This window comes from Cheilinus undulatus, linkage group 18, assembly GCF_018320785.1.
Source record: "Cheilinus undulatus linkage group 18, ASM1832078v1, whole genome shotgun sequence".
Taxonomy (NCBI): Eukaryota; Metazoa; Chordata; class Actinopteri; order Labriformes; family Labridae; genus Cheilinus; species Cheilinus undulatus.
This window is the reverse complement of record NC_054882.1, coordinates 1,054,277-1,068,247: the sequence shown is the minus strand read 5'-3', so window position 1 is coordinate 1,068,247 and position 13,971 is coordinate 1,054,277. Positions and strand designations below refer to the sequence as shown.

The following is a 13,971-nucleotide window of genomic DNA, read 5'->3' as shown; positions in this document are numbered from 1 at the left end:
CCTGTTGCTCTAACAGGTGATCTGAGGGTTTGGACACTTGTTGATGATGCCATGGATCACGGGTTTGTGTTTACCTTGTTTGGAGCCATTGTGGTCGGAGCTCGGGCCCGTGTTTGGCGTGTATTTAGTGTCCCGTGTGGCGGCGCTGTGACGTGTCCAGTCGAACACGTCGGTTTTGTCCTGAGAGAACAAACACAACGCCTCGTCCTCGAAACCGCACTGGAACTCCCCTAAACACACAAAAAACACAATTCAAGAGATTCAGCTTTACAATAGAAATACATTTATCATGATTGAAGTTATCTGTGAAGCCATGTTAATGACGGTGCTTAAGATACTCACTGAGATGTGGGTTAACCGGAGCTGTGGAGGGACAAAAAGAAGAACATGGTTAGATCATATGAAAGATAACATTGCCTTTTGTTCAGTCAGATACCAAGAGATCATCTTTGTGGCTCTCTGACCGTGGTTTAGTATCTCTACATGCTGATTAGAATAAATGGGGGAGGCTAGCAGTAATCTTTAGCAGCTTTTCTCCCTTGTTGTCACAAACATGCTTTTTAAGGACACACCCCTGTACTGGTTAGACTGGAATGACAACTAGGGGCCTAGACTGGCCTGCATGTACAAATAAAGAATGGAATGTTTGATAAACTTTAAATGATGACATCATCCAAAAGCAAGAATGGAATGTGTGATAAACTTCAAATGATGACATCATCCTCAAAAGCAAGAATGAAATGTTTGATAAACTTTAAAGGATGACATCATCTTCAAAGACATTGATTGGAATGTTTTTAAAGTTTTGATGACATCATCTTTCTGAAGCCTCTTACAGACACCAAAGGGTGACATCATCAAAGGCAGAGGATGGAATGTTCACTTTTTGCTACATAGAAGGTTACAGTTGGCAACTTTGTCCAAAAGTTGAAAAAACAGGACAGTCACCATGAGATTGTTGGTAAATGTGTGTTCTAATACTGACAGACAGATGGAGTACTCATAAATGTAAAGTAGAAGTGTCCTTTCAGTGTAAAACAGGAAGCAGCCATGTCCTTCCAGAGTGAAAGAGGAAGCCGAGTCAATCTAAAGCAGCCGTTCTGTCACAGTCAGCTGTTCTTTAATCTGATTTTCAGCGTGAAAGGTAATTACACCACATGTCACACACAGACACGCCGCGCGGCAGCTGGAAACTGAGGCTGTGTGAACAGCTGCTGCGTTATTTGGCATCGAGCTCCAGCTTCGTTATCAGGTGGCACTAATTGATGAGCTCTGGGTGCTCTGTGAGTGTTCTCCTTCTGCTATTAGAACACTGATACCAAGACACTTCCTTCCTCTTCCTCCTCCTCCATGCAGACAGAGAGGGAACTCTGATGTTCCAGAAGCATCTGTAGGCTCTGTAGTTAATCTAGACTGTCTATTGCATGCATGTATTTCACATTTATTCTCAGAAGGTGATTGGATGAACCCTCTGTCTGTCACATCCATGACCGGCCAATCAGAGCGCCAGGACAACATGAGGCCGTAGGCACGCTCGGCTCCAGTCGTAACCTGAGCTCTACAAAAAGCAGCAGAATGGCCCTTTAAGATCCCGCAGACACCTGAAGGCAGCACCGCCTCGACGTGTTTACTTCACTGATGCTCAGAGCAAACAGCCGACGTCTAACAGATGTCGGATGGTGACCTGCAGAGGGTCATGTGACCCCTGCTGAGCGCGTTCAGTGGAGGTGTTTACCTTCACAGCGTCAGCTGATGAACCCGGCGTTTGAACCCCAGCGGCGTCTGCTGCGGGGAGTTAATGTGACGATCAGGAGGCGAGGAAGTCCACTGACAGTCTGTCAAAGCCAACATCAGAGAGCAGACAGGTTCACGTTCAGAGCGTCTCTTCTTCTCCTCCGACTTCCTCCGTTTGTCATCTTCGTTTCTCTTCTTCTGTGGTTTTTGTACTTTCACTTTGAGATTTTTTTAGCTTCCTGTCAGGATCTCTGTGTGACAGCTCGACAGTTTTATTTCTTTAGTTGTGTTTTTTTTTTTTATTTATGATGTTTTCATGTAAATAAGAGCAGAAGGAAACAGAAACGCTGCACTAAATATGTTTAGGAGGATAAAAGGTTTTATATTTAGAGCTCAAACACAGAGGAGAGACTCAGCTTTGGATTATCATTCATCTATAAATATGAATCTTCCTGTAGGTTAGGAATGAGGGCTGCCACTATCAATAAACAGGTACTGATACCAGTGGAGAGGTTATTATCAGTACTGGTGTTTAACTCTGCAGATACTTCACTCAGGATCATCTGAAAGCTCTGATAGAGGTATTGATAAGGGCTGATCAATATCAGTAAAAAGCCCCCCTGTCCAAGCACTCAATATTAAATCCAATCAACTGTACAGGGCTAGTTCAGGCAGGTGCTGCCATGTGACTGAGATCAGCTGATCTCATGCCTCATCAGCTGACAGTCAGCTGATTCAGGCTAAGCTTCCAGTTGGCTCAATGCTCTCAGACTGCCCAGGGCCTCCTCCACCCCAGCTCCTCCTATTCTGCCTCTGACTCCATCAATGTTCATTTCTGCCAGTGTCATTTAAAACATTCATAGAGCCACTTGGAGAGGAATAATATCTATTTTGGAAAATTATGTAAAATCCAAGGGGCTCTTCTTGAATCAAACCCTCACACCCTCCATATACAGCGTGTGCGCTGTGCACTGAAGCGCCGCGGGTTTGCTACGACTGAAGGGCGACCTTGCCCACTGGAAGCGAGTCTAGAGCGCTGCGCCGTGGCGCGCAGCCCTGATCAGCAGGAAGAGATCACGGGAGAACTGAGAGTTCACGCAGGAACAGCGTGTCAACAGCGGACTATTTTACCTTTTGGGGTTAATTTATCATCCTTTCCAGTATAAGTCCATGATATTATTGCTTCCTCCGTTGAGTGAGCATTAGGAAGTTAAAAGGTTCATGTTTGCTTAAATGATCTGTGGTTTTATGTAAAATTCTTTGGCTAAATATCCCCAAAAGTGAACTTTTCCTCGCTGTTGCACCATTGTAGCTCTGTGACCCACTGACCTCTCTGTGACCTTTGCTCTCGCTGCAGGATGAGAGGTAATGTTGATAAAGTGGTGATTTATGATCAGGAGTCCGTGCATTGTGTTTTATTTTGAAAGAACCGGATGTTGTACGCTTGTGACTTCCATGGTTGGTGCTTTCTGAATGACAGTGAATTTTACGAGGTCTGGCAGCGGCCGGTGCTGAAATAGACCTGCAGGTATCTGAACTGAAGTGAAGTGGCGCTCCAGGCACGCGCCGCTGCCGGTCTGGAGCGCCGGCTCTGATAGACTAGAGAGGGAGACAAGTGCTCCACAGTACGATTCGCCGGCGTTCCGCGGTGCGCATGCTGTATATGGAAACTGGGGGTCAGAGGGGGTTTCTGATCAAGTTCTCACCACAAAAACTGGCATTTAAGGAGTTAAAATTTTAAAACAACAATAATTTTCATTATACTTGGTGAGGACTGAAGTAACTTTAGGTATTTATGCAAAAAAATTGGAATGATACATTAATACATAACTTTTTATGGCACTCTTTATTGGAGGGTATTTTTAACCCTTAGGGACCTGGGAGGGTTAAAGAAAGGCTTTATGATAAAGTTTCACTGAAACATTTGGGAACTTTTCAGAGAAACTTTAGGCTACTCTTTATGGGATACTTTTATAAATATCTTTGAGAATTTTAACCAAAATTTTTGGTTATTTCCTTGAATTTTTGGGGAATTTTGAATGAAGAAAAATTTCCAAGAAATTCCTGCTCAAAGACCAGGCTGATCTTTCAAACTATCAGATCCTACCTATCCCAAATCAATGGGAGAAACTTAAAATGCTTCCAACACTAAAGCTTCAGGTCTCAGGAGGTTATAAACGGTTGTAAAACAGTCAAACTGGCTGGTTAACTGTTTCTGTATGTTACTTATAATTTTCTCAGGGCGCTGCTTTAATCCACTCTGCTAAGATTCATGACTCTACCACTGTTTTATGACTGAAATAACTACTTCCTGTTTCATGGCAAACAAAGAATTGACTGTTTTTAGATGTGATTGAGCTCCAGCTGACTTGAACCCACTGGCAGAGACTACAAAAACCACAACGACCAAAAACATTCAGTTTTCATGGTCATATTGAATAATTTCAAATATTTAAGACTCCATCTGTCTGATCTTACATGATTACACTTTTACAACCCTGAACCCTGAAAACCCTCTTCAGGGTATTTATCAGTCATGGACAGTCTAGAGAGACATGGTGTCTTACCGCTGTAGGTGATGACACGTTCTGTGGAGTCTCCCTCTCCGAAGCGGGTGATGGGGGTGAGGCGGACCAGGTAGGACTCAGGTTTGATGAGTTCAGTCAGGTTGTAGGTCAACAGCTCCCCCTTCTGGATGTTTCCCTCCATGGGGATCTCCTGCTCCCACCAGCGGGTCTGGCTCATCTGAAACACCAAACGACAAAACTGTGGCTTATAACCGTGAATCACAGCCATTCTCTAAAGGCTGAATATACGTCCTTCACATATCCTCATGTCTGAGAGAAGGCTGAACTCTGAGAGAGGACAGAGAACCTGGAACTACTGCAGCAAAGCTGTGAGCTTTCTGGGACATTTTACTGGCACTAGAAACACCTGAGGGTAGATCAGTGTTAATTTCATCGACTTAAAATGTTCCACAGCCTTTTTCCATGAGAAAGAGTAGACTAAGGCCCAATCCCATTTCTCCCCTTAACCCTCAACCCTCAGTCTTAACTCGCCCCTCAAAACCAAGTGTAAGGGCCATCTCATAACTTTGAAATGGGACACCCCTTAGTAGCAGTTACGATTACAGACTGTAGAGGGCAGTAATGTGCCAAAACAGCTGCAGCCCTTAGTGAAGCAAGAATAATCAAAACTAACAGGACTCTAGTGTATTCTCCGCTACTATACAATTATGTCCATGATACTGATGGCATCATGACACAGGGATTCTGAGATGCTCTACTCACTGAGGGATAGTTTGACCCAGGACCACCCCTGGCCAAAGGCCCTCAGCAGACTCTGATATGAGGCCCCCCCACTATCACCCAAACATCCCCACTGAACAATACTCAGAAGTATCTTAGAATAACTAAAGGAAATATTACTACAGTAATGAGAAATAGAAAGTCTTTGCAATTTAGCCTGAGTTAGTCACATAAAAGACACAGCTCTTGGATAAATGATCATTGATTCTAATGATCATATTCCTTGTTGCAATAATCAGGATATTTATAATTTCCATCTGCCTAAAACAGTGGTCACTATGGGTTAATTATTTACATCATAACATTAATCCCACTTTATTAGCTCTCTATTGGGGTCTTCTCCTCAAAATAAAAATAATATAAACCAGATGATCTGGCCCCCCTCACACACACCCCTGCACATCTCAACTTCCCCCTCACACACACCCCTGCACATCTCCCCTTCCCTCACACACACCCCTGCACATCTCAACTTCCCCCTCACACACACCCCTGCACATCTCCCCTTCCCTCACACACACCCCTGCACATCTCAACTTCCCACACACACCCCTGCACGTCTCCCCTTCCCTCACACACACCCCTGCACATCTCCCCTTCCCACACACACACACCCCTGCACATCTCAACTTCCCCCTCACACACCCCTGCACATCTCAACTTCCCCCTCACACACACCCCTGCACATCTCCCCTTCCCTCACACACACCCCTGCACATCTCAACTTCCCTCACACACACCCCTGCACATCTCCCCTTCCCTCACACACACCCCTGCACATCTCAACTTCCCCCTCACACACACCCCTGCAAATCTCCCCTTCCCACACACACACCCCCGCACATCTCAACTTCCCCCTCACACACACCCCTGCACATCTCAACTTCCCTCACACACTCCCCGGCACATCTCAACTTCCCCCTCACACACCCCTGCACATCTCAACTTCCCCCTCACACACCCCTGCACATCTCAACTTCCCTCACACACACCCCTGCACATCTCCCCTTCCCTCACACACACCCCTGCACATCTCAACTTCCCTCACACACACCCCTGCACATCTCCCCTTCCCTCACACACACCCCTGCACATCTCAACGTCCCCCTCACACACACCCCTGCACATCTCCCCTTCCCTCACACACACCCCTGCACATCTGCCCTTCCCTCACACACACCCCTGCACATCTCCCATTCTCTCACACACAGCAGCTCATCCGTTGTGCTTCTTTCCCTTCCTCTCTATGTTTCTGCTTCAGTGTTATCTGCTTTTGTTAAATCACCTTTAAGTAAACATTGTCTTTATTTATTTTCACCTACGATCTGATCTTTAAAACAGCTGATCTGCACGAGGAAGTTTGACAATGTCATTAATTCCTGATCAGAACCAGCGCAGGAACTTCACAGAGTTTTATCATAAATTCACAAACTAAACAATGATAGAAGTTGATGTTTGACAAGAGAGGTCGCAGAATAACGGGTGAATTTACTGGACAGACGTGATGAAAGTTTCTGTGCAGGAAGTATAAGGAGAGAGAGAGAGGGAGAGAGAGCGAGAGAAGGAGAGCGAGCGGACACACAGACTTTACTGATCACGGATGGCACCAATTACCAATAACAGGTAACTAATGTGTGACGGCCAGGTAAAGTTTATGTTTGGTCAACGCTGTATAAACATCACCAGGACCATATTTAACATACAAACACCAGACTGATGTGCAGAGAAAGAGAGCAATGGACAATACGCCGTGTTCCAGACACCCTCGTAGGTCTGCGACAGCACAGTTACCGGCTTATGATCGTAAAAATAAAAGTCAATGTTACGCAACAAAAAGGCAAATAATCCATAAAATATCATTAAACTAAGATATTGGAGTGGTTTTCGTAGTTTTTAGATCTCTATTAACACAGAAATTACATTTATAGCTTGATTTCTTCCCCGCATTTGCCGCTATCTTTCTTTGAGCGATAACCCTTAAAACCAAGTGAGGGAGGGACAGCTCAAAACTGAGCAAGATAACGCCCTTAATCTCGCCCCACAAGCTCAACAGGAGCTCTCGGGAGCATTGGGACAGCCCTTGCACTTCGCGGGATCGCGCATTTTGAGACTGAGGGTTAAGATTGAGGGTTAAGATTGAGGGTTAAGATTGAGGGTTAAGACTGAGGGTTAAGATTGAGGGTTAAGACTGAGGGTTAAGATTGAGGGTTAAGGGGAGAAATGGGATTCAGCCTAAGACTAGCCAAAAACAGATCTCTGATGACTAAACTTACTAAAAATAAGAGTAGTTTTCATCAAGATGACTAAACAGAGTCAATGAATCCCGTCACTAAGTGTCCTTCTGCACAGAGCAGAGTGACTCAAACAGGAAGTCAGACACTGGATAAGTCCAGTGGGGTGTGTGGGGTGAGGGCCAGAGTACTGCTTATGAGGCTGACAGCATAGAAGAGGAAACTGTTCCTATGTTTGGAGGTTTTAGTCCTGATGGACCTCAGCCTCCTGCCAGAGGGGAGGGTTTAAAAAAGTCCATGTCCGGGGTGAGAGGCATCGGCCGCGGTTTTTACCTGCACGCCTCAGAGTCCTGGAGGAGTCCAGGTCAGGGAACGATGGAAGGTTGCAGCCAGTCAGCTTCTTTGCAGAGTGGACGATATGATCATAGCTGTATTTGCTTTTAGAGGTAAAACTGACAGGTCACGTCTAATTTGAGCCTCATTTCTAACATTATATTCTGGATGTTAGGCTTTTCTAGCTGAGATGAACCTCAGATCAAACAGTGACATATTTTCAGTTTAACCTCACTAGTGTATACGTGGGGTTCAGAGCGACACGTTAAAGATTGGGTCTGTCTACATCTGCTGCTGCTGGTATATTAGTGCTCATAAAGGATAAATACGAGTAATAACAGAGCTAACATTCATGAGTTTAATCTCTCTGTTCCTGTGATGAAATAATCCTAGACTCACCTCCAGATTATTATTTCATTGTTGTGTTTGAAAGTTACTAAAAGACTGATTTAAATCCTCGTCACACTCAGACATGACTAATCAAACACGCTCTTCTGTTCTTTATTCAGACTCAACCAGCTGATCTACTCATCAGGTCTGATCTACTCTAGCTCCTCCATCTCCTCCTTCATCTCCATCCTCCTCTTCTCCTTCTTTTCTGTCTCATCAGCACTTCCTCTCCTCTCTGCAGTACCGTATGAATGGAGAGACAGGCCGGTTACCATAGCAACAAGCCCTCCTCCTCTTCCTCCTCCTCTTTATTCTCTGAAGTCGAACTGATGCTGCAGGAGCTTCAGGTACAAACTCAGCATCACATCCAGCTCCCTCAGACTAAAAACTCAGACCTGCTCTGGGATTTTTCTGGTTCAAGTCCTGATATGTCATGTCAGAGGTCATGGATTTACTCTGATAAACGGATTATTTCATCTTTAAATATAAACTAAACTAACCTCTGAGTCTGTCTTTATCCTGTTAAAACAGACCCAGTAACACACACACATCTGTTCAACCAGGAACTAACCGAGGACATCTTTACATGATGTTAGCGTGTAAATTAGCGGTGAGTATGACAGCAATAGTCCTCTTTGATAACAGAGACTTTTCTGCACATGCTCATTGCAGTCCCTGTCACATCCATGTATGGGTAGGAAGACTAGGACAACATCAGAGTCCTCCTGACTTCTGTAAGTCCACATCTTTACTCTCAGTGGAGGTACAACCCTCCTCACCCTCCACTGAAACTCTCCTTCATACTCATCCTCATTAGTCAGCATCTTCTGGAAAACTTGGTGCCAACTGTGGAAGACAATTCAGCACAGAGGAGGGAAAAAGACCCCAACATCCCCTGCTTCACCAACATTCTGTCTTTGCCTTTGAAGATGATCTCATCCTTTAAAGTTTATAAAACATTCTAGCCTTTCTTCCTGAACTCAGTTCTTTAAAAATGTTAAAACGTTCCTTCCCTGCCCTTGAAAACAAGATCACCCTTCAGGGTTTTAAAACATTGAATCCTCACATTTAAAGATGATTTCAGCCTTTAAAGTTTTTAAAACACTCTAGCCTTTCCTCCTGACCTCAATTCTTTAAAGTTGTTAAACATTCCATTCTTGCACTTAAGGTTTATTGCCATTCTGAAAAATTTATAAAACATTCCTTTATTGCTTTTGGAGATTATGTCATCCTTTTCAGTTCAAAAAACATTCCTTTCTTGCCTCTAAATACAATCTCACTCTTTCGAGTTTTTGTAATAGTCAATCCTTGCCTCTGGAAATGATTTCATCCTTTTAAGTGTATAAAACATTCCATCCTCTGCATTTAAAGATGATCTTACCCTTTAAGGGGTAATAAACATTTCATCCTACACTTTTAAGATGTCACCCTTTAAAGTTTTTAAAACATTCTAGACTTGCCTCCAAGCCTCAATTCTTTAAAGTTGTTAAACATTCCATCCTTGCATTTAAGGTTTGATGTCATCGTTTAGAGTTTATAAAACATTCTGGCCTTGCCTCCTGGCCTCAATTCTTTAAAGTTTATAAAAACATTCCATCCTTGCCCCTAAATATGATCTCAGTCTTTCAAGTTTTTAACAGTCTAGCCTTGCCTTTGAAATAATGTCATCCTTTGAAGTTTATGAAACATTCCATCCTCTGCCTTTGATGATGTCACCCTTTTAGGTGTATGAAACATTCCATCCTCTGCCTTTCTTGATGTCACCCTTTTAGGTGTATGAAACATTCCATCCTCTGCCTTTGATGATGTCACCCTTTTAGGTGTATGAAACATTCCATCCTCTGCCTTTGATGATGTCACCCTTTTAGGTGTATGAAACATTTCATCCTCTGCCTTTGATGAGGTCACGCTTTTAGGTGTATGAAACATTCCATCCTCTGCCTTTGATAATGTCACCCTTTTAGGTGTATGAAACATTCCATCCTCTGCCTTTGATAATGTCACCCTTTTAGGTGTATGAAACATTCCATCCTTGCCTTTGATGATGTCACCAGTTAAGTGTATAAAAATTTTCATCCTCTGCCTTTCTTGAAGTCACCCTTTTAGGTGTATGAAACATTCCATCCTCTGCCTTTGATGATGTCACCCTTTTAGGTGTATGAAACATTCCATCCTCTGCCTTTCTTGATGTCACCCTTTTAGGTGTATGAAACATTCCATCCTCTGCCTTTGATGATGTCACCCTTTTAGGTGTATGAAACATTCCATCCTCTGCCTTTCTTGATGTCACCCTTTTAGGTGTATGAAACATTCCATCCTCTGCCTTTGATGATGTCACCCTTTTAGGTGTATGAAACATTCCATCCTCTGCCTTTGATAATGTCACCCTTTTAGGTGTATGAAACATTCCCTCCTTGCCTTCCACATCCCCCCTGGCCTGTGGTGGTATCGTTGTGGGCTCTAATGGTGGCTGTTGCTGGGTGTTGACAGGAAAGGTTCATTCCAGGACACAGGAGCTCATGTTGAACCGGCTGAGCTCATTGAACATGAAATATCTCACTAATCTGCTAAATTTAAACAGAGTGTGCTATGTTGAAATAAAACCTGTGATCAAATTTAATCAAAAGAAGATAAAACTGTGAAACAAATTAATTTCAGAGTCATAATTCAGAGCTCTGTGAAATAACCCTCCTAGATTAAACACCCAGAATGCTTCACTCTCTCACAGACGGAGGTCTGATTGTTTAATCTGAATATTTTACTGCATCATAAACTCACAGGATCACTTTTACAGCCTCATCACGTTTTATCGCCTGAAGCCGACGACCACAGAAACAAAACAAAGATTTCACTCTCCTGTTTCGTCACTTTTACCACTTTAGACTCCAAACAGATTAAAAAAAACTCTAAAAATCAACGTATCAGATAAAAAAAACCTCTGAAAAACTGACATATCAGATGATAATAACTCTAAAAATCAACATATCAAATGATACAAATTCTAAAAATCAACATTTCAGGCAATAAAAACCCTAAAAATCAACGTATCAGATGATAAAAAACTCTAAAAATCAACCTATCAGACGATAAAAAACTCTAAAAAGCAACGTATCAGATGATAAAAAACTCTAAAAATCAACCTATCAGACGATAAAAAACTCTAAAAATCAACATAGATGATAAAAAACTCTAAAAATCAACATAGATGATTAAAAACTCTAAAAATCAACATAGATGATTAAAAACTCTAAAAATCAACCTATCAGACGATAAAAAACTCTAAAAAGCAACGTATCAGATGATAAAAAACTCTAAAAATCAACCTATCAGACGATAAAAAACTCTAAAAATCAACATAGATGATAAAAAACTCTAAAAATCAACATAGATGATTAAAAACTCTAAAAATCAACATAGATGATTAAAAACTCTAAAAATCAACATAGATGATTAAAAACTCTAAAAATCAACATAGATGATTAAAAACTCTAAAAATCAACATAGATGATTAAAAACTCTAAAAATCAACCTATCAGACAATAAAAAACACAGTCAGCTGTTTCAGATCACTTTCTACCTTCAGTCTTTGGTCCCACTGTAAAGTAAATCTGGAATAAATGATTTTGGATTTTGGATTGTTTTTAGGGGTGTAACGTTTAAAATGGTGACGGTTTGGTTTGTACCTTCGGGGAAAAGAAACCAAAGTCCCAGAACCAGTTCTGTCGGTTCTGTTCTAGGATGGACTCCCTGAGTCTTACTGACCTGTCTGAACCCGAGTCTGTAGGCCAGGATCCGGTCCACGGCACTGGGCTCCATCTGCGTCCACTGCAGCTTGAAGCCGTAGACTCGGGGTCTGTTCTGCCACAGGGCGCTGTAGGTGTCGTAGTAGAACTCTGGAGGGTAGGCCTTACCTGGGGACAGAATCACAAAGACCACCACCTTTAGAGGGCTAGCCTGAGAGTTGACCTGGCTAATGCTAATGTTAGCACTGATCTGATGCTAGCTAATGCACTGATAAATGAGTGATAAATACATTTGGTCAGAGTCAGCCCTCAGCACATTGACATGGAATGTTCTAGACTTGCCTCCATTGTTTAGGTCTTAGTATTCAGTTGTTTCTTTGCTGCTGACCTTGGAGCCGCCCATAAATAAGACGCATTATGGTTATTACAGCTCAAAGCTGCATCCTGATTGGCTGACCCGGTCGTCCTCTTCCTCTCAAACATGACTCTCAGTAGTTTGACAGAATAATCCTCAGCGGAGGTCCACTGATGAGCTTTCTTACAGCTGAGAGATATTAGACCAATCCTGGCTCAGATGGCCGAGGACGGCGGGTCAAACATTTGATTAAAATAACAAGGAAAATAAAAGGCTTAACATCGGACGGGACGGCGCTGAAAGATTAGAGAGACGGAGGATAAGGCCGACCCAAACTAGGGCTCAAACACAAACCAATAAAGGACCAATTATTGGACGACAGACGGGTCAGAATATCCCCAAAACAGGGCCGACAACAAACCACAGCACGCTGGAAACATCCCAGAATATGGAACAGAGTTAGCATCACAGGCGAGCTTAAAAACTGACGAAAACAGATGAATATGAGAGAGTAAATAAATAGTCCGACCAGACCAAACCACAGCTACCACTAACAAGCACGCTAAAAAACAGGCTAAGACAGGAATGCATGTTAATGATAAACCATAAGACTCTAAAAACTATGAATACAGGGCCAAAAATCTCAGCAAAGAGCTAAAATACTAGACTAAACCTGAGAAGAAACACGGGAGAATGGGAGGCTGACTTTGGATCTAACCGGGGTAAAGACACCAAAGAATACAGAGACCGAACCAGGACTATACAAGACTAAACTCTAGGCCAAATTAGAGACAAAACACAGAAGAATAAAGGGGAAAACACCAGACTAGACCTGTGTCAACACACCCAAAGTTTAGAAAGGTCAAAACTAGAGCTAAAAGAAAAGAGAATAAAAAGCTAAAAGTTGGACCACATTAGAACCAAAAAGCTGTCCACTCAACCAAACTCAAGCTCAGACTTCATAGAAAATAGGGCCAGATATGATAGTTATAATACAGCAAAACAGTGAATTTACATCCAAATATGAGGGTAAACAGCTAAAACAGCAGAGACGCTAGCACAGGAGAGTGGAGACGTTCAGTCAGTGGACCGACTGTTAGACCTGAACACACAAGAAACCACAACCAAAGTCACAATCTGCAGATTTTAATGTAGAAATCCCTCAAATATAACAGCAGATTCCTACTGAAAACATAACAAATCTGCAAATGTAATAACTATGACATTTACAGGGATTCATTACATTCATGGGCTTTTGTTTGTTTGCCATGAAACAGGAAGTAGTTCAATCAGATTCTTGAAACTGGTAGAGCCGTGAATCTTAGCTGAGAAACTATAAATAATGAACAGAAACACTGATCCCCAGTCAGTCAGACTATTTTATAAGAACTTCAAATCTCCGACCACTAAAACCAGTTAGTCTCAGGAAGTTTGTACCCCCATGTATTTACCACATAGGAACTTCCTTTAACAGGAAGAGACATCAGACTTTGAGGAAGCAGCACAGCCTGAGTTTTGTTTGCATGCAAAAAAAACTTCCTGTTTCATGGCGAACAAAGACCTCTCCGTTTCTGATGTGGCGTGAGCTTAACGACGTTGACCTTTAACCTTCACATACATGTCAGAAGTTAAAACAGAGATTTTATCCTCCTACAAAGGTAATAAATCCCTGCTAATGTCAGAGATATTTCATTGGCTGTAGGAAGTTCCTACTGTGTTTAAAGGGTAATTTCATGAAAGGCTGTAGATTCTTTTATATCAGTGGTTTATAACGTGTCTGGGCAGCTATGATATTGGCAGGAGGACCCAGAGGGTTAAAGACGAGGAATACAAAGCACACTCTGGAGCAAGCCAACATAGAAAGTGAAACCAACATT

At 42.5% G+C, this 13,971-nt stretch overlaps 1 protein-coding gene across 1 annotated transcript in view; it reads right to left on the bottom strand.

Annotated features, from left to right (window-relative positions):
• The window catches only part of mdga2a (MAM domain containing glycosylphosphatidylinositol anchor 2a), a 154,534-nt gene that overhangs the window by 10,724 nt on the left and 129,839 nt on the right, over nucleotides 1-13,971 (bottom strand). The window contains exons 10-13 of the mRNA XM_041812905.1: nucleotides 11,759-11,907; nucleotides 4,302-4,479; nucleotides 343-363; nucleotides 75-230 (exon numbers count right to left, since the gene is read on the bottom strand). Coding sequence (XP_041668839.1) covers nucleotides 75-230; nucleotides 343-363; nucleotides 4,302-4,479; nucleotides 11,759-11,907 — 504 coding nt within the window. The remainder of the gene's footprint in view (nucleotides 1-74; nucleotides 231-342; nucleotides 364-4,301; nucleotides 4,480-11,758; nucleotides 11,908-13,971) is intronic.